Raw genomic sequence first — 21,356 nt, 5'->3', positions numbered from 1 at the left:
AAACGGCGTGGACCCCAGGAGCTGCTCCAAGTAGGGTGAGTGAGCCGGGCTCCCCGGTATCACCCCTGCCAGGAGTGGTTGTTGGGTTCAAACCTCCCCAACTCCAGCAGCCTCAGAACCAGGAGGGTTAGTCCTCTCAGGACTTGGCAGCCTCCCGGGAGGCAGTGAAATGGCTGTGAAGAAAAGAAACGTTTTTTTTTAAATAACTTAAAAGAAAACAGCAGCCTCTCTTAAAGAGAAATAGAAAGTCTACAAAATTTAACTCCTAAACTACATGACTAAAAAATAAACCACCACAGACTGCAGGGGGTTAGGGACGTCCACCTCTGCTGGAGACAGAGAGAATACTGATGGACTGCAGGTGGTGCTCCAGGGTGTACGTCAGAGTCAGTAGAATGTTTCTCTGCCTCCCTCTGCTGGATTTGTGACATAACCCAGGGTCTGGATTGATCCAGGTACGTACAGGGAATACCACTTATCTTTTCTGTTGAAGACCTCACATGCACACCTTACCCTAAATACCAAATGCTAAAATGAAATATTTGGAAGAATAGGGATGGTCCTGGACTAGCCTGGATGGACTGAAAGAAAGGAGATTATCAGGTAAGGACACATTTCACCTTCCTCTTCATTCAGTCAGACCAGTCCAGACAAATGGGATGTATTTAAGCTATTCCTGAAGTGGGCAGGATACCTCCAAACCCATTTGCAGGATCTCAGAGGCAACAGCAGTCTTCACTGTAGCTCACACATCCAAATATAGAAAAAATAGAAATGACGGCAGAGAAGGGCCAAATGGTCCTCCAGTCTGCACAATAAGCTTATGGTAGTATCTGCTGTGCCGTGTAGGTTACCCCATGCTTATCAGTCTCCCAGACCATAAAAGTCATAAAAACCCTCTTTGGTTGCTGTTGAATCCAGTTCCCCATTATGCCTTGCCGTCGAAGCAGAAAGCAATGTATGAGTTGCATCAAAGTATCAATCTTATTGGTTAATGGTAGTAACTGACGTATCAGCAAGTTACCCCCCCATACTTGTTTCCCCAAACCATAAAAGTTGGGGCCCTTGGATGCTAAACGAATCCAATTCCCCTTCTTCCCCTGCTGTTGAAGCAGAGAGCAATGTTGCAGTTGCATCAACAGTCCTTACAGTTTTTGCTCTGACTCCATCTGCTGGAAGGGGGACGTAATCCACTGTCTGGACTGATCCGGGTACGTACAAGGAACTCATACTTTAAAAAATGATGGGGAACGGGTGGGGGAGGCGAAGAGAAGTTAACGATAGACCTAGTCCGAAGCCCAATCCAAAATAATTTGCAAGCCCCCTGGGCCCAGGGCTATGCTCAACTAAGGAAGGGAGTTTCAGTCTTTCACAACGGGAGCTGCCCTTCAATTTGCTATTCCTCTCATCCAGCCTAAGCAGGCCTTGGCCCACATCATGGGATGCTCACATAGTATTCTGTCTCCAGCAGATAACAGTAGTATCCCAAAAAACCGCAGAAAAACTGAATAAAGTCAAAATTAAAGATATTCCGCTACGTGAAAAAGGTTCATATTAATGATGAAGAGTGACCATCATACAGCCGGGAAGCAACGCTGACAGGTAGCATTTTAGCACCCAAACACAGCTTAAAATTTCTCCCAATGTTATATTGACCACAATTCCACAAAATATATGCTTGCACAGCTTTCAGCTCCTGTTCCCTGAAGAAGCAATTTTTGCTTCGAAACATTGCAGTGTCGGAAGGAAGATACAAAGGAAGCCGGAAAGAAGACACAAAGGAAGCCACAATTATCGCTGCATCATTGATCGTTTATTCATTGACATGTGCAGAAGACTCCAACCACAACTATAAGCACAAGCATATACTGCATTATCTAAACCAAGATAAGTACAATCCATTTTGGTATAGCCCTTGAAGGGGAATACAAGACTTTATAGAGCACAATAAGAAGTGACCAATGATTATAAAGCCCCAGCGCTTGTAAAGGCTTTTTCACATATAAGCCACAAGTTGCAAGGGCGCTGTATGACGGTCACTCTTCATCATTAATATGAACCTTTTTCACATACTGGAGACAGAATACTGACAGACTTGAGGTCAAAAAGTTATAAGGGGTGACATCCATTAGCTGGTTTGTCTGTACTGGTCTGGCTGACTGAAGAGGAAAGGAAAATTAGTTCTTACCTGTTAATTTTCGTTCCTGTAGTACCACGGATCAGTCAAGACCATGGTTGAGCCTCCTTTCCAGCAGGTGGAGACAGACCAAAACAGAAAGAGTATCCTATATGAGGACAGAGCCTACCCTGTAGCCCTTCAGTATAACCATTGTCAAAGAAGAGAAGATAAACACCAAGGAACAAGTAACAGAAGAACTCAAGCAAACCACAAGAGAACTCTGAAAAAATTAAACAAGGAACAACAGGGAATAAATGATGAATGAATGAATGAACTCCGTGCATGGACACTCTTGCATAAATGTCCACTATCATAACATGGATGCTTCCGGTGCCTCCAATGAGGAAATACATAGCATAATGATCTTCGAGCAGACAGGATGATAGAAAGGGAAGGGCGTCTGGACTGAGGCCTGCTCGAAGTACCTGTCGCCCAAAAGAACCAAAAACTGGTGCAGGAACATCAAGGCGGTAATGTCGAGCAAACGTATGCAGAGACTTCCAGGTAGCTGCCCTGCATATCTCCTGCGGGGAGACAGACTGACTTTCTGCCCAGGAGGCCGCCTGAGAACGCAAGGAATGGGCCTTGAGGCCCTCCTCCGGGACCGGGCGTCCCTGACAGATATAAGCCGACGATATCGCTTCCTTCAGCGAGTGAGATATCATAGTCTTAAGAGGCCTGGTTGCCCCGGTTGGGGCCACTCCATAAGACAAAGAGACAATCCTACACTCGGAAGTCATTCGTTACCTCCAGGTAACGCATGAGAATGCGTTTAACATCCAGATGGTGTCGGTCATCCCCACCAGGGCTTGCAATGTCCGCAGAAGAGAATGCGGGGAGCTCGACCGACTGATTGACATGAAAAGACGACATGACCTTCGGTAAGAGTGACGGGACCGTCTTGAGAGAGACCCCGGAATCCGAAAAACGTAAGAAAGGCTCGCAGCAAGACAACGCTTGGATCTCAGATACCCGTCTGGCGGAGCAAATAGAAACCAGAAATACCGTCTTGAGAGTCAAATCCTTGAGAGTGGAACAGCAAAGGTGGCTCAAAGGGAGCCCGACAGAGTGCCCGAAGGACCAAGTTCAAATTCCACGAGGGAACAAGTAGGAAGCAACGGTGGCTTCAAGTGTTTGACCCCTTTGAGGAAACGACAATATCCGGATGAGACACAACCACGTGGCCATTGAGGCTTCCCAAAAGAGAACCGAGGGCAGAACACCTGAACACGGAGTGAGCCAAAGGAGAGACCCTTAAAGAGACCTCGCTGGAGGAACGAGCGAGACTGGGGCCAAACGCGTAACGCCCGCTTCCACGTAGGCCAGCTCAAAAACCTTCCAGAACCGGACATAGGCAAGGGAAGTAGAAGTTTTGCGGGCCTGCAAAGTAGTGGAGATGACGTCCTCAGTGTATCCCCGCCGCCATAGCCTTCGCCATTCAAAAGCCAAGCCGCAAGACAGAAGCGATCCACCAGGTCGAAAAATACAGGACCTTGATTGAGAAGGTGCTGAAGATGGCCTAGGCGAAGAGGACCATCCGACGCCAGGTTGACTAGATCCGCGAACCATGGTCTGTGGGGCCACTCGGGAGCTACGAGAATGACCGGGCCTCTGTGAAGCTCTATAAGTCTGAGCACTTTCCCTATGAGGAGCCACGGAGGGAACACGTACAGCAGGATGTCGCTCGGCCATGGAAGGGCCAAGAACCGGGGAGCCTTGGCGATGTTCAGAATTGCCATCAGGTCCAGGTGAGGGGAACCCCACCTGTCGATAATGAGGGACATGGCGTAGGACAGCTCCCACTTGCCTGGGTCCAGGCGCTGATGACTTAAGAAGTCGGCTTGAATGTTCTAGTTGCCCGCTATGTGGGAGGCCACGAGGCAGTCCAGATGCTGTTCCGTCCACGCGAGAAGGCGACTTGCTTCGACGGCCTCCAGTCGACTTCTGGTGCCCCCTTGGCGATTGATGTACGCCACGGTAGTAGAATTGTCCGAGAGCACCTGGACCGCCCGTCGCCAAAGTAGAGGGAGAAAGTCCTTGAGTGCTAGATGAATCACCCGGGTCTCCAGGCTGTCGATGTGCCAGAGAGACTGGGCTGGGGACCAGTGCCCCTGCGTGGTCCGAGACTGGCAAACCGCTCCACGGTGCTTGAGAGAAAGCCACCATTGTAATTCGCTGATGGTAGAGTCTGAAAGCGGGAGCTGCATCTGAAACTGCTCCGATACCGGCTGCCAACGATCCAGCAAGGCTCTCTGTAACGGTCGCATGTGTGCAAACGCCCAGGGGACCAGGTCAATCGTAGAAGCCATGGTCCCCAGGAACTGCAGATAATCCCATGCCATGGGGAGAGGCATGGAGAGGAAGCCCTGGAGCTAATCCATCAACTTGAAAGCTCTCGAGTCCAGGAGAGAGACCTTGCTGATGCAGATATTGAAGCAAGCCCCCAGGAACTCCAAGACCTGAGATGGATGGAGATTGCTCGGAGAAGTTGACTATCCAACCTAGGGACGAGAGGAGAGCGAGTACGCGGTTCCACCACTAGTGGCATAGGGTCTCTGACTTGGCCCAGATTAACCAATCGCCCAAGTACAGGTGACAAGGAGACCGTCCTTCCGGAGGGCTGCCGCCACCACCACCACCTTGGTAAAGGTGCCTGGTGCCATGGCAAGACCGGAGGGCAGGGCCCTGAACTGGAAGTGCTGGCCCAAGATATGGAATCGGAGGAACCTCTGATGTTCGGGACAGATCGGTATATGCAGGTAGGCCTCCGTCAGATCGAGTGAGGCCAAGAACTCTCCGGGATTTGTACCGCCGCTATCACAGCCGAAGGGTTTCCATCCGGAAATGGGGGCACTTTGAGGGCCCGGTTGACCCTCTTGAGATCCTGCTCCCTGAGGAGATCATAGAGAGCATCAGCCCCATACGCAATCGCGCCTTCCAGCCTTTCTGCCTCTGCAGACAGGTGGTCCTGGGTGCTGAGTAATTGTTTGAACCCACCTGAGGCTTGCCCACTCCACAGACTGTGGAGACCAAACCCCGAGCTCTCTGGAACAGACGAACCACCTGAGGGACATCACCCTCCAAGAAGCCTGTTTCCCTTGCTCCTCATCCATGCCCCCCCCCCCCCCATGGGAGGGGGAGGAGAGGCTCCTGCACCTGCAGTCGCACTGCCCGGCACATCCGGAAGTGGCAGACCCGTCTGAAACCACCGTGCCTTTTAAACTTCGCGACCCTTAGAGACGCAGGAACCTCGGCACGCTTGGCTACCTTGGGGGGCTGTCCCTGCGTAGGTCTGACTGGCAAGGCACCACCTTGCATAGACCAGGGAGCCAAGAAGGCTTTATGCATAAGGAGGACAAAATCTAAAGAAAAGGAAACAATCAACATCCTGATCTGGAAAAGCAGGGTCCTCCTGTAAAAAAAACCTGATCCTGAGCTGCATTCTCATCAGGAGTTGCAGGGACTGGATACAAGGTTGGAGGAAGCTCCCCCTCCCCCACAGCCCTTGCCTGAGCTGCATGACATCTGCTTGCTTAAGATGGCTGCCATCCCTGCACTGAGGGAGAAAAGACCAGGTCTGAGCTCCTGCGGAGCCTGACATGTTTGAGCCCCACGAGGCTTGGCTGTTGCTGCAGACCCTGAAACAAAAAAAAAGCTGCCCACCACCCCTGGAAGGCACCTCGAGCAAATTCCAGTACTAGAAAACCACATGGCCGATTCCTCACATGCTATACACCAGGATGGCCGCGGCATGGTGGGGGGGAAAAACGGCTCACAAAACACGAAATTGGCCAAAAAACGTGGCGATTCAGGTGGGCAGGGGTCCTGGATTGCGGCTGACCAAAAAAGAATTTATTTTTTTTTTACACAGTGCTTAGACACACACGGGTGAAGAGAGGGCCTGGACCACCAGTAATCACTTCCCCAGCTGCTTACCTTGCTGGAGCCTGCAATGAAAAGCGTGGGTAAGCTGTGCCTCCGATGGTCTTTTTTTTTTTTTTTTCAAAGAAACAAGCAGAGGAATGGGAGCCTCTATTTCTGCTAAAAGACCTGAGGCAGGTGCGAAAAGGGAAGTGACTGGACCACCATAATCAGCCTTTTAAGCCAGGCAAGTGGTCACCGGGAAGAGGGGTCCCAGGCTGAGTACTCAAGGGGAAAATCCCCCCTGGGACCCTGTAAGAGCTGTGAGACAGAGCTGTCTCACATAGACAAGAAGTTTGATTTCCCCCTCAAATTCTTTTTTTTTTTTTAACATATAGAGTTAATCAATACTTGCTTGATCCTGGAAACAATCAGAAGGAGAAAGAAAGAAATCACCAGTGTATAAAACAGATATAGCTAGGGAAACCGCAGGTTCAACTGCCTGCCTCTAGGGGGGGTTACCGAAAAAAAAAATCTGATCAGGGCTTCAGGGAACTCCGATAAAGAAACCGGAGGAAAAACCCAAAATGGCCGCTGTTAACGCGGTTTTGACGGCCCAGGAACGGCAGGGGAAAACGTTTTGGCGGCTTGGTCCGGGTCCCGGAGGGCATCGGGACCTCGGAGGAAGCCTCCCCCAGTAGGCAGCGAACAGAGCCCCTCCCGCGAAAGCCTGACCGAGGAATCCCCGCAGGCTAAACCATCTGAGATCCTGGCATGCTGCTGGGTGGGGGAGGGGCAGCACTAAGATAAGCTGAGCTGCTGGTGCTGAAGGAGCGGAGGCAAAGAATGAACTGTGCATGCTCTCAATTCACTCTCTCAAGCTGCAACAGTAAGTAAGGCAGGTAGGAGCCTTCTGTTAATGTTATCAGGGACTCCACTAGGTAAAATCATCTTTTATTTAGTCTTTGGGTTTTTTTTGGTTTTTGTTTTTTTTTACAAATGTCCCTGTCAGCAGCCACACAAACATGGATCCCATTGAAGGGAGAGCAGTACAGAAGAGAAGGAGAGAGGGAGCTGAACAGGGGGAGTGACTGGCACCACCAATTTTCACACCTGCAGCCGAGGATCACCGGGAAAAAGGAGTCTAGGCTATATAGAACAAGGGGCCAAGCCCCCCAAAAGAGTGAGGAGACAGGTACTGTCTCCTGTGAAGGATCCACAGACTTTTTTTTTAAACAGTAACTCAGAAATATTTGCTTGATCCAAACACGATAGACACACAGAAGAAAAAAAACGCCTAGAAGGAACAAGCAGAAGTTAACATGGAACCACAGGGTGAGCTGTTCTACCTGCTGGAGACAGACAAATACTGAAGGGCTACAGGGTAGGCTCTGTCCTCATATAGGATACCCTTTCAGTTTTGGTCTGTCTCCACCTGCTGGAAAGGAGCTCAACCATGGTCTGGACTGATCCGGGTAAGTACAGAGAATTACAATTTTTTTTTTAAGTGCCACTGCACAGTACTGTATCTAGTACAATGGAGAGTAAGAATACATTCAGAAGCAGATTATCTAATTCTGCAGCTAGAGAATTTTTCTGCCACATAAAAATTGTTTTGTAATGTTGCATTGTAAAACAAATGCAATATAGAATCATAGTATTAAAGGATTATATGATACACCATTGAGCTGCAGGAAATTCTTTATACTGGATTAACTTGCTAAAGAAAACATGATTTTGAAGCACACAACATATTTATATACCTCAACACAAAATGTTTTCAAACTACAGTGTAAGTAGTAATGGTTATGGCAAACTCTGCACTATTACCCTCAGCTGTAGCAATACAGAGAAAGGTCAATATGCAGCTATGACAACAAATCTGCATTTCCTGTAAAGGAGACCACTGAAAAAATCTCTCTCTCACTATTAAGCAGACAGTAAAAGGATATAGGGTAAATGGAAGAAGAATTTTATAGCATAGTCCAGGGAAGACAACTCCAGTCTTTAAAAATGCTTTAACCACCCTAAATATGCATGAGATGCATTTGCATGTAGTAGAGACAGTATATACAAATACATATTAGGCATATTCATTCTGTATATCCTGAAAACCTGACTAACGTAGCCCTTGAGGACTGGAGTTGCCTAATCCTGGCATAGTCATGGGGAAAGCTACAGAGCAATCAATTGTTCTTTCAGCCTAGGGGCACACGGAATCCTCACCTGCGTTACTACAATGTTACATTCAGCGCCGCGGTCATTCTGAATGTATTCGTCAAGAATGTACTGTGGGACCTGCGTGGTTTTCCCACATCCTGTAGCTCCTCGGATGATGACGACAGGATTATGATGAATTGCACCGAGGACCTCATTTTCAAATGACTTTACGGGTAGCAGCTCACGGTCACGCATAATCTGAAAATAGGGAGGAGCATATGAGTGTAAAAGGAAATGATTCTGTCTCAACAAATCTAAAAACAGAACAGTTGTCCTCTCTAAGAGCGATCATCAAACTTTAGTTCAAAAATGATGAGCAGGTGAGGCCTCAAAGTTCCCTTGTCTACTCAACCAAAACAAAATCAGCACTATGCAGAAAGGATTGCTTTGCAAATGATTTTAAACCTGAAACCATTGCACTTAAGAAGAGGGTGAGCAAGTAGTGGTGGTGTTAGGACTTTGAGAGGTCCTAAGTGGTTACCAGATGGAAACATTAAGGAGCTACAGCATTATAAAATAAGTAAATAAATAAATAATAAAATTAAAAAAAAAACATGCACTCCACCAATTTCTCCCTCTGGTAGTACTTCCAAACCACAGGAAGAATGGAGAAATTACTTACCTGATAATTTTGTTTTCCTTAGTGTAGACAGATGGGACTCAGGACCAATGGATTATTTGCTCCCCCTGCTAGCAGATGGAGACGGAGTCAGGTTTCAAAGCTGACGACACCTTAGATACAACCCCTGCAGTGACCTCAGCCCTTCAGTATTCTCTTCAAAAGCCATTGTGGACATACTATTGAAAAAACTCGATTAAAACTTGATTAAAAACAGATAACCGTAACTGTACTCAACCAAACGCTGAATCCCAGCAAGATTATAGATGCTCTGATCTAGGGACTGGGAGACAGCTTACCCATAACCTCTTGGAATGTATATTCATTTCATGGACGATTCCTTAGCACCATTCTTGGGCAGCCAAGAGCGGGATGCTGAGTCCATCTGTCTACACTGGTAAGTAATTTCACCATTTCCTAGCATGTAGCAGGATGGACTCAGGACCAATGGGATATACAAAACCTATTCCCCGATCAGGGTGGGAGGCTGCCCGCGATCCGGTTAGCACCGCCATTGCAAAGGCTGTGATCTCTCGGGCCTGAACATACAGGTGATAGAACCCGGAAAAAGGTGTGTAAAAAGGACCAGGTCACCACCCGACAGATGTCAGTGAGAGACAGCAGTCTAGTTTCCGCCCAAGATACTGCCTGAGCCCTACTGGAGTGAGCTTTAACCTGAAAGGGTAATGGGTTTCCTGCCTCTACATAGGCTCCTGTGACCATCTCTTTGATCCAGCAAGCTATGGTAGCCTGTGAAGCTGGTTCACTCTGTCTCCTTCCACCATGAAGAACAAACAAGCGGTCCGTCTTGCGCACCGGTTTTGAAACTTCCAGATACCGCACCAAAAGCCTACTGATGTTTAAATGGCGGAGGAGGCAGTATTCCCTCCATGTCCTTGTGCCTACCTAGGGATGCAACGGAATGAACTAATTCAAGTGAAACTCAGAGACTACCTTGGGCAAGAAGGATGGAAAGGTACAAAGTTTGTAACGCTCCTGGAGTGATCCGGAGGAACGATTCCCAACACAATGCTGCCTGTAGTTTCAGAGATGTGACGAGCTGAGCATATTGCCACCAATGAACACCGTTTTCAGGGTCAATAAGCGCAAGGAAAGACTGCGCAGTGGTCGAAAAGACGGCCCTGCCAAAAACTCCCAAAACCAGATTAAGATTCCAAAAGGGAACTGGCCACCGTAGGGGGTGGCGGAGGCGTTGTACACCTTTCAGAAAACGGGTCATGTTCTGATGCGCCAACAGGCGGGTTCCACTCACCTTGCCTCTGAAACAAGAGAGCGACGCTACCTAGACCTTCAAAGAGTTAAGGGCAAACCCTTTATTCAAGCTATCCTGCAAAAATTCCAGAACCAGTGGGAATTTGACCGCCCGAGGGGCAACACCGCGTTCCTTGCACCAGACCTTAAATACTCTCCAGATCCGCACATACACTAAGGACGTAAAGAACTTCCGCATGCGGAGCAAGGTAATTACTGCTACCGAATATCCACGCTTCATCAGGCAAGCCCTTTCAAGAGCCAAATCGTAAGACAGAATGAATTCAAGACTTAAGACTTCCCGGAGGAGGGGGGCTCAAATTCGGAGGAGAAACTTAAAAAAAAACAAAAAAAAACGGGCTCACCTTCCTCCTGCACATCCGATTCTGCATTTGAGCCTGCTTCCAAGATGGCTGCCATTCCCACAGTTTTCCAGGCCAGGAACGGCCTGGCCATGCAGCGGGGAACTCGCCCCCGGGTCACTGTGGGCGAGGGGACCGATGAGGGATCCTCCCCACCCAGTAGGCACCCTGAACAGAGGCCTCTGCGGAAAAAACGCGTGGCAGACTCTCCACATGCTTTATAGGCGCTAGCACGCGGCATCAGTGCTGAAGAAAAAAAAAAAAAAAAAATCACTAAAAAAGTAAAAATAGCTGAGCTGTGCAGGGCTGAAGTCGGTCAGCAGAGGCAGTGACTGAACTCTGCACGCTGCCGGAGCTGCCCACAGTTCTCAAAAAGTAACAAATACAGCCTGCTTGTACCTTTTTTTTTTTTTTTAAACTGCTCAGCTAAGCCAGGGGAAAAACACTCCCTGAGAGGGTACTGTTTTACAGTGGATAGCTAGATAATGGGGGAGGGGACTGGACCACCAGATTCACCCCAGATGGTCACCGGGAAAAAAGGGCCTAGGATGGGCAAAGCCCCTCCCTAGGCTCCCAGCAGAGCGAAGAGACCGAACTGTCTCTGTGAGGAAAAAAAGGGAGAAAACTAATTCTTGTTTAAAAAAAAAAAAAAAAGGACTGAAATACTTGCTTGATCCAGACCAAAAGTAAGGAAAATCCCCTCAGGGAAACTAAGGAAGAAGAAGAAGGGGAACCGTAGGTTCAGCTACCTGCACCTGCTGGAGACAGAACGAATACTGAAGGGGTGTAGGGTAGGCTCTGTCCTGATATAGGATCACCTCACAGTTTTGGTCTGTCCTCCACCCTGCTGGACAGGAGGCTCAACCCACGGTCCTGAACTGATCCGGGTAAGTACAGGGAACCTCTTTTTTTTTAAACTTGCCTGGGCTCAACGCTTACTGGTGGAATACAGAGACTGTCTCCAGCTGCAGGGGGAGAGGGCTTTGGCCGTCACCCGTCGCGCTCAGCTTCCTGCACCCACTGCCTTTCAGCTGCTTCGCAGCATTGTCCATGCTGGGAATCGGCTATCGGACCAAGGCACAGCTCTGAGGGATCTCTGAAATCACCTCATGAATTCTCAACTTGTGGAGGGACCTTTTAGGTATCACTACAGGAGAGCGGGGCTCAATCTTTTCTCCAATTTAAAAATATAATTTCTTCAGAATGGTACAGCAATCCCCATAGGGAAAGCATGTCCACATCTGCTGGAGACGGAGAAATACCGATGGGCTGAGGTCACTGCAGCTTTAAAACCTGACTCCGACTCCATCTGCTGGCAGGGGAGCATAAACCCATTGGTCCTGAGACCATCTGGCTTCATGCTAGGAAAGCAAGGGGTTTAATGCCACCTACCTGGCAGATGGAGACAGAGGACCACAATTTTCATGATATCACCACTGCTATGAGTGGTGCAGCATAGACACTTGCCAGTATCCTTGTTTCAAAGTAATAGCATGGAAAATACAAAACCCCTAAGAAACAAACTAGCAAACTAAAACCATGCAACAAGAGGGCACCCTCCAACAGCAAAACTCCTCTCAGGATTCTTAACTGGAAAAAGAAAGAAAAGAACGAACAGTAACCCAAAAAGAGTGCGACAGACAATCCTTGAGTTCTCTCCGTACAGAGAGATCACGGACCTTCCTTTAAGAACGGAGTAGCCACTGACTTTTCAAGAGGCACTAGGCTGATCTAGTAGGATTCAAGGAAAGAAAATTAACAAGACTAAATTTATCCTTCTTTATCATCCTGCTAGACCAGTCCAGATATGTAGGAAGTACTCAAACCCATTCTAATGCGAGTGGGAAGAAGACAGGGGCTGCTCTGAGGATGCCTGCCCCAAAGGCATAGCTTCCCCCATTTATAAACATCTAATCTGTAATGTTTAGTGAACGAATTTAAAGAAGATCAAGTGACTGCCTTACAAATGTTTTCCAAAGCAGTCACTATCAACTCCGCCCAAGAGGAAAGCTGAGCCCTCACTTAATGAGCATGAAGTTCCTTTGGAATCTGTAGGCCTTCAGCAAACATGCTGAAGAGATCATCTTTGCTCCACATAGACAAACATGATTTTGAAGATGCCTTTCCTTTGCAAAGTCCACAGAACAAAATAAATAAATAACTCATTGTACTTCCCGTTAGTCACATTTAGGTATATCCTTTCAGTTTCATAGGATATCCTTTCAGTTTTAGTCTGTCTCCACCTGCTGGAAAGGAGGCTCAACCCACAGTCTGGACTGATCCGGGTACGTACAGGAAACTAAGGCATTACATGACAGAGGAATAACATCTAAGGTTGTTACTGGGGAAAATCTGCTTTGAGAGAGATTCAATCTTCCTATCCTGGGAATGTTGGACCAGATTTAATCAGAATGGTCATCTAATACTGCTGACACCACATCATCAACTCAAGAGACCCAGAACAAGTCTTCCCTGTCCTCCGACTGAAGATACAGCTGGCTATGGTTTTGCTCTCTGAGACCCTGACAGGACACTCCCATTCAGCTAGGACCATATATTTATCTGTTTGTGTAGGGTAAAAGCTGAGATATGTGTGCCTGAAGTCTGAAACCAAGACAGAGATTCTGGCTTAGGCCAAGCTGCAAAGGAGTCTGGATAACAAACTCTGCCATAAGAACCTCAGATTGACCCTAACTTTGAATAGACTCTGGGAGACCTCTGGACCTGCATTTGGGAGCTGTTCAAATATGATGGAGGGTCATGAGATCACAAAGAGCACATGGACGAGGTTACAGTCTCACAGACTACCAGGGGCCCAGTGAAATCAGAGAGTCCTGGAGATCCCCCCCCCCCTGAGAATGAAAGACTGACAGGACAAAGAACTAACAGAAGATTGACAATAAGTGGCAGACACGTGGGTCTCAACTAGGCCTTAACTGGGCCTCAAGGTGGGAGGCGGGACAGGACAACTTAGATTCAACTTAACTTGTTTTAACACAAAACATGTGGTACATGGTACTCCCATTCATGGATTCCTATTAGGGATTATTGTATGTTTTACCTATAAAAAGCCAGCACTCACTGACATATGGGGAGACACGCAGGAGGTGCTCTGAAAAGATGGAGCTGCTACTCTGTGCCTCCCAGGGGTACCAGGATTGCTTTTTGATATGCAATAATTAATTTAAATTTGTTTCTACTAAATTTTGTATGGTACCTCTGTGTTTATGGGGCAGCACCCTTGAAGCTGATTTTAAAGGCTCAACAAAGCTTTAGGTGTTTTTGATCCCCTTGAGGATGGGAACTCTTTCATAGCCTCCCTGACATTTCAATCTGCCATTCACAGCAAGAAACCATCTTGGAGAAGAGCAAATCAAGTCCCTCCTTCCAAAAGTAATTCATAAAAGAGAGGTGCTCTGCTTCAAAGGACATTTCACCTTCCTTCAAACTACTCTGCCTCCATGCATTCTGTGCCCAAAGGGAATCCCAGAAATGAAGAATCCTCTGACAGGTCTCCCATTTGAGATCAAAGATGGGTCCGAAAAGAACCATTGTTCCTTGGAACCACAAAAATGGGAATATTGAGCTCTTCTGTAGCATGAGGCTGGACCACAAACCCAAGTCAAGGAATCTCAGAGACCGATCTCTCACCAGATTTTTGCATGGCACAGAAAGCCTACTGCATTAAAATCTCAAAATCTTGCGAAAACTGGCCTTGGGAGAGAGTAGACAAGCCCCCAATAGGCTCCCTGGGCCCCTCCCCTTCCAGGACACTGCAGGAGGGCTCAGAACCCCAGCCTGAGGACAATATGAAGGAGATCAGAACAGTACTACTACATGACAAATTCAAAATGGTGGCTAGCTTCCGGGGCATCCCACTCCCCGGTGAGAAGCTGAAGGAAGGAATCATGAATGGGAAAAGCCCGAGCCCCTCGGCCCTCCGGGCTGCCAAGACCGGATCCCCCTTCCTTGAGGAAGTGACCACAGCGGGCGCTACGGGCGCGGGCGGCTCCGGTGGGGGATCGAGGTCCAACTCCTTAATGACCTGTGGCAGGAGGTCCTCCAGCTCTTCCCTCTGGAACAGACGCAGCGTGTGCGGATCATCACCTTCCGAAGTGGAATCCCCTTGACCCGGGTCTGCAGGATCCGATCCAGGGGAACCTGATCCTGTGTCCGCAGTCCCCGAGCTCCCCGGGAGCCGGGCGCGAGTGGGAAGAAGGGGGGCCCCCACACCCGCCGGAGCGGGGGGGCCGGGGGAGGCAGAGGGGCCCCCACAGGTAGGGAGGGCCGCGGTATCTTGTGTGGGGGAGGCCCCGTGGGAGTCTCAAGGCTCTGCAGATATGCCGTGTGCAGCAGAAGGATAAACTCTGGGGAAAACCCTTGTCTACCGGAGGGGGGCTCCGAGGGGGGGCCCCCGGCGGGACTGCCTCCGTGTCCGATTCCGGGAGTAAATGTGGCGGGGACTCCCCCGCATCCCCGGTCTCAAGCGCCGTCCGTCCCCCTTCAGGGGGTGCAGAGTGTAAAATGGCCGCCGTTCCCGCCAGGAATGGGGGAGGGGGCCGGCCCCCGCCGCCGGGCAAACCTGTTAGACGCGGGAAATCGAGGAGGGGGCTGCGAGGTGCCCTCCCCCCCGGGGAGACACCTCGCACAAATGCCCTCCCTCGAGATCCGCGATCCCGGCTCGCCGCAAGCAGAGCAGCGCTCTGGCCGCGGCATCGGAGCTGAGCTGAGAAGGAAACAGGGCCGGCAGAGTAAAACCACCCGGCAGAGCCTCGGGGGGGGCCCGAGAACGGGAGCGCCGCTGCGGGAGGGGGCCCGGCGGCCTGCACAACCCGAGGAGGAAGAAAAAACGGCACCGCGGGGGGGGCCTCCTGGCCGCACAACCCGAAGAAGAAGCAAAACGGCACCGCGGGGGGGCCTCCTGGCCGCGCGACCCGCCGACGCCGCTCTCCCTGCCTGCCTCTGCAGCCCACGAGGAGCCGCGAAAATGGCCGCGGGCAAGGGAGAGATACACGGAGGGGCCGGTCCTACAGGCCTCCGCGAGCCCCTCCGTCGAAGATCAGCTGTAAGCAGGGAGAAAAGTAAGGGAAAAAGAAAACAACACTCACTTACCCCGCTCGCAAGGAGAAAAGAAGAAGGAGAGAGCAAAACAAACACCGAGGGAAGCCACGCCTCCCAATTAGAGCCCTCTAACTTTTTTTTTTTTTTTTTTTAAACAAACTTGATCCAGAAAAGAAGTAGGCAGAGAGAAAACCAAAGCAGAGAAGAAATACAAGAAATGCTTGAGTAATCGGGAGCAACCCGGATTCACTACTCGCATCTGCTGGAGTCAGAAGATACTGAACTCCTGCAGAGGGGGTAGTAGCACTCAGGGTGACGCCCCCTCAAAGCTTTGGCTGACTCCATCTGCTGGATTGGGGACATAACCCACTGTCTGGACTGATCCAGGTACGTACAGGGAACAGAACAGTACTACTACATGACAAATTCAAAATGGTGGCTACTCCCACAAAGTGCAGTCCGCTGTGGGAATAGAGGCCGCTTGTTCCCTTGCTCAGTAGCTTTCCTGTATACAAGAGAACCGGGAACCTTGCTATGCCTACATCTTCAAGGAAGCCTCCGCTCTGGCAGCACAGGAAGAGAATAAAAGAGTTGGCCACCATTTCTACATGCCAGCCCTGCTAATCCTCTCCAGCTCTGGCTCCCCCATCGGTGAACAGAACCTCCTGATTGGCTACCTGAAGGCTGGGCCAAACTTCTAGAGGGCAGAAGGTTCAGAGACTGCAGAGCATTACAACATACCCCCGCAAAGCAACCACTAACTGACTCTTTATCTGTGGACAACTGTACCCCCTCTGGTTTTGTTTTGGTTTTTTTTTTTAAGATAAAGCAACTTTATCAGAGTTGCCTAGGAAGGCTGCCTAGATAGAGGAATTAAAGTGGGGGTAGAGGGCCTAGGCTCCAAAGAGAAAGGAATCCTCTCACAATTCACCTCACCCAACCTGCTCTACAAGGAGTATTTCTCCCTGGGAGCCTGAAATGGGGGGGGGGGGGGGGCGGCGCTGTTCTACCAGGAAAACAAGTTAAGTTCGTAAGGAACCAAGGTACCTGCTCTATCAGGGAAGGTAGCCCAAAAACTGAAAAACTTGCCCTGGGAAGCAAACCAACAAACCTACTCTACCAAGGAACAAGGCCTGGGGTCCAAGATCTGAAAGCTAAGGAATCCTGCTGCACCAGTCCAACATATGCCACCATCTGCTGAAGACAGAATATTAATCATCAACCAAATCTCTGTTCTCTTCCAAAAAGAACATTAACAACCAACCATCAAGGGAACTCCCTGATGTGTGGTAATGTGCGGTTGCTATATGTGTGGTTGATATATGTCATCAGAATGAAGGAGTCGCTCATGAAAATGGTTTTTAAAGACTAACTATAGGTACTTCGTATTTGCACAAACCGTGAGATGGTGGAAAAAATTCCTCCGAAGGTCCCTGAAGCAGTTGTCGAAACACGGCCGATGTAGGGCAGGCGGCTTCGAGCTTATGGAAGTGCAGGAGTTCGTCTAGAACCGATAAGTACCCACATAAAGGAGCAAGAATGCTATATAAGGTCGAGCTGAATGCCAGGGGGAGGACATTCACTGGAAATGCAGTATATGGCAGATTGGTTTATGAGAAGTACATAGTTAAATTACAAAAAAAAAAGAAAAAATTAAAAATTAGTAAAATAAAGCAATTTAAGAATAAAGTCGGTAGCTATCAAAAGAGAGAATCACAGAGTAGTTCCCTCACATATAGCAACCGCACATCAGGGAGTTCCCTTGATGGTTGGTTGTTGAAGACAGAATACTGGCAAGTACCTGTACACCTTACCTTATATCAGTGAAGCTGCTGAAAGTAGTGGCCCATCTCCTGGTAGGGGGGCATAAACCCATGTGTCTGAACTTCTAGCAGAACTGCTGAAAATCTTAGACCTTGTAAATACATTTTCCCCCCTCCCTTCAACTGACACAGGCTTACCTGTTGCAGATTCTGATCATGTTCCAGGTGGTACATAAGCTCACGCTTCAGGTCAGAACTGATCTGCTCTTTTGTTGCCTGCAAAACACAATATCACAAAATATTGCATGAAACAGAACTAATCAATATCAATTTCTTCCAACACACCACTTTACAAGAGGGCAGGAAAGGACAGAAATAAGGAGGAAGAGAAGTAAACAAGAGAATCCCATACCAATGCACCTAGCTATGACTACTTACTGGTATGTCAAAAATTTAATACACTATCTAAAAATTAAAGGATAATCTGCTTAAATCTACATACTTCAATTGAGGCAAGGAAAGGCACACTTAGGTCCTTCAATCTTACTAAGAAGTCAGTTTAAAGGACCTAATTACATATTCCTTAAGAAGAGAGAAGGGCATAAGGGAGATAAGATAGGGACAGTCAGATACCTCAAAGGAATAAATATAAGAACATAAGAAAATGCCATACTGGATCAGACCAAGGGTCCATCAAGCCCAGCATCCTGTTTCCAACAGTGGCCAATCCAGGCCATAAGAACCTGGCAAGTACCCAAAAACCAAGTCTATTCCATGTTACCATTGCTAATGGCAGTGGCTATTCTCTAAGTGAACTTAATAGCAGGTAATGGACTTCTCCTCCAAGAACTTATCCAATCCTTTTTTAAACACAGCTATACTAACTGCACGAACCACATTCTCTGGCAACAAATTCCAGAGTTTAATTGTGCGTTGAGTAAAAAAGAACTTTCTCCGATTAGTTTTAAATGTGCCCCATGCTAACTTCATGGAGTGCCCCCTAGTCTTTCTACTATCCGAAAGAGTAAATAACCGATTCACATCTACCCATTCTAGACCTCTCATGATTTTAAACATCTGTATCATATCCCCCCTCAGCCGTCTCTTCTCCAAGCTGAAAAGTCCTAACCTCTTTAGTCTTTCCTCATAGGGGAGTTGTTCCATTCCCCTTATCATTTTGGTAGCCCTTCTCTGTACCTTCTCCATCTGTCACCAAGTTCGAAAAGGCAGGAAGCTCCACCATCTAGTTAAGGTGAAAAGAGGATACTACCTTCGGCAAAAAGGACGGAACCATTCACAAGGAGACTCCCTAGTCGGAAAAATGGAGGCAGGGGTCCCTACACAACAACGCTTGCAGCTCAGAGATTCATCTAGCTGAACAAATAGCCACCAGGAAAACAATGCCCTCTGCATCAGCTCAAAAGGGGGCCCCACACAGCACCCGAAGAACCAAATTCAGATTCTATGCCAGGCACAACTTCCACACTGGAGGATGCAGATGCTTTGCCCTCTCAGAAAGCGAGCCACATCCGGATGAGACACTAGAGGTGTCATCGGCATCGAAGATGGCGTCGGCATAGACGATGGTCGCCTCGGCATCGCTTTAGTCTGTGGTGCAGGCATCTGTGCAGGCACCGGCCATAGACTGAGTTGTCTACATCGGTGCAGGCACAGACATAGACGGAATCACCGGCATCTGTTCGGGAACCGGCATCGGTGAAGACACCAGCCTCGGTGCAGGCACCGGCAAAGGCGCTGGAATAGACATCTGTTCCTTAAGGGCCTGGAGCTCCGCTTGACGGATGAATTCAGACAATTCCTGTGGAACAGCTGGTACAGGCAGAGCAGCTGTACGCGCTGACGGTGAAGGTGTTGATGCCCCTTCCACAGAGCCCTGTGGAGGTGACAACTGGTGTTTCTCAGTGAGGTCAAGGCCCCGGCGAAGGTACCTGTGTTTCCTGAATCTCTGGCCGCTTAACAGTCTGTTCCTCCGGGGAGAGAAGCACCTTCGGCGTCTGACGGTGTTTCGATCGGTGTTAGCATCGACGAGGTCAGTGGTCGATCGATGTCGTTGGCAATGGATGGTCTCCCGACCCTTCTGGAAGACATTTTTTCAATATGAGTTTTGAGACTCCGGCCGGAGACGATTTTGTCGATGTAGAGGGAGAAGGCAAAAGCTGTAAATGGAATAGATGCTCCATCTTCTCTTGACGAACTTTTCTTCCCTTCGGAGTCATTTCTGCACATTTTGGGCAGGTTGTGACATGTTTTCCCCCCCAAAGGACACACTTGAGGTGTGGGTCTGTAATGGACATATTCCGACATTTTTTAAATCCCGTAGCCATTTTAACGTCAACAGCCGTCGACGAAATGAGGGGAGATTTGTGAGAATTTTTACTCAAAGTAAAAACGAGACAATTACTCACCAGCCGGTGGAAACCTGAGAGATCCCGTGTGGGAGAAAATGAATGAGAAAATTAAGTGACTTAGTCAGCAAAACACTGAGAAACTCACAAGGCTCCTGCTCCACGATGCCTACAGCAGTGCGGAAAAACGAAGACTGAAGAGAGACCCCTGTGGCAGAGAATATCATGGCATGTTGGGCATGCTCAGTGGCCTCACAGGGCCAGTCAAAAGTTTCTAGAAACTTTGACAGAAAGTTTTTCTCAATAGGGCTCCATCAATGAAGTCACCCTTATGTGAGGACTAGCATCCTGCTTGTCCTGGGATAATGACTCTTCTTAGTGGGTAAATATGATTAGATAACAAATTTTATCAGGAGAGAACTGTAGAACCTCTATTACATATTTCTTAAATAACTCTATTCCTGACATGAAGCAAGTAAAAGGAAAATTTAATAAACGTAACATTTTTTCAACATAATCTGATCCCCATTACCTTAAACGTTTGATGTATAATTAAGTTGCCCTTAATATTTGCCTCTGAAGCTAATTGCAATTTAGCTATTGCCCCAGCCTGCAAACTACATGAGATTCCAAGTTGGAAGTTTTTCTCCATATCAGAAAATTTCAAGGAGGCTGCTGCATAAGTCATAGTTGATTCACCAGATTCGACAGAATTATCAATCCGAGATATTGCTCTCCATGTGTCTCAGAGATATTTCGATTGGTTCCTCTTGAGCATTAACTCCTGATCCCTCCTTAGGCAGATTAAATTGCACGAGGGCCAGGATTAAAGATACCACACAGTCCATAGACTTGATAGGCTCTAGCACCCAATACATGTACATTTCCAAAGGCTGCCAACTCTCCTGGGTTTCCCTGTACCTCCTTAGAGCCTTACAGCTTTGAGGGCTATTGGAAGTATAAGAAGCAATGCTGAGATTCCCCACCAACCTAGCTGGTGCAACTTGGGGAATAGGCGGAGGTGAACGCGTTTTGTGAGAAAAAGAGATCCCAGCTAATTCTGTACTCTGTTCCAACAGAATTTTTTATTCCTTGTATGGAATTCCTTTGAATGTTTTTATGTTTATTATGAATACTTTGTTAACCAGGATCAGAACTGCAGGTTTTGCACCATCTCCATCTGCTGGAGAAAGAGAAATACTGAGGAGATGCAGGCGGCACACCGGGTTATAAGGTGGTGCCTTTCCTCTGTCTCCATCTGCTGGAAGGGAGGCAAAACCCATGAGTCTGGACTGATCTGGGTATGTACAAGGAGCAGGCATATTCTGTGTGCACTGACCAATGATGAGCACATTTGTGGAAATATATGTAGGACCTAAATAGCGCCCCTAGAACTTACATATGCCAATGGACCCTCATCAATGTTGCTGCTGGTCCAAGGGTTCCAGTTCTCTTGAGGGGGAGACCAGGGTACGACCCCTGCCACATTCTGTCTCTGTGATGGCTCAAAATGGGCCAGTTTTCCAAGGGTAAGTGAGACAGGATAGCTGGGATCTTGTGGCTGCAAGAGAAAATGGGATAAATTTAAGGATCAAGTGGTTGGTGCCCCAGATTATTACAAACAGAAAGCAACCTGTGTGCCATACACACTCA

General features: G+C 48.3%; 1 protein-coding gene across 2 annotated transcripts in view; it reads right to left on the bottom strand.

The window, feature by feature from the left end:
* DHX9 (DExH-box helicase 9) overlaps positions 1–21,356 on the bottom strand; it is a 164,097-nt gene that overhangs the window by 77,191 nt on the left and 65,550 nt on the right. For both annotated transcript variants that reach the window (XM_029617881.1, XM_029617882.1), the window contains 3 exons: positions 21,103–21,264; positions 17,536–17,613; positions 8,267–8,458 (listed from right to left, as the gene is read on the bottom strand). In XM_029617881.1, the coding sequence (XP_029473741.1) occupies positions 8,267–8,458; positions 17,536–17,613; positions 21,103–21,264 (432 nt within the window). The remainder of the gene's footprint in view (positions 1–8,266; positions 8,459–17,535; positions 17,614–21,102; positions 21,265–21,356) is intronic.

This window comes from Rhinatrema bivittatum, chromosome 10, assembly GCF_901001135.1.
Source record: "Rhinatrema bivittatum chromosome 10, aRhiBiv1.1, whole genome shotgun sequence".
Classification (NCBI taxonomy): Eukaryota; Metazoa; Chordata; class Amphibia; order Gymnophiona; family Rhinatrematidae; genus Rhinatrema; species Rhinatrema bivittatum.
Note: the sequence above shows the minus strand (reverse complement) of the source record. Positions and strands in the feature narration are given on the sequence as shown.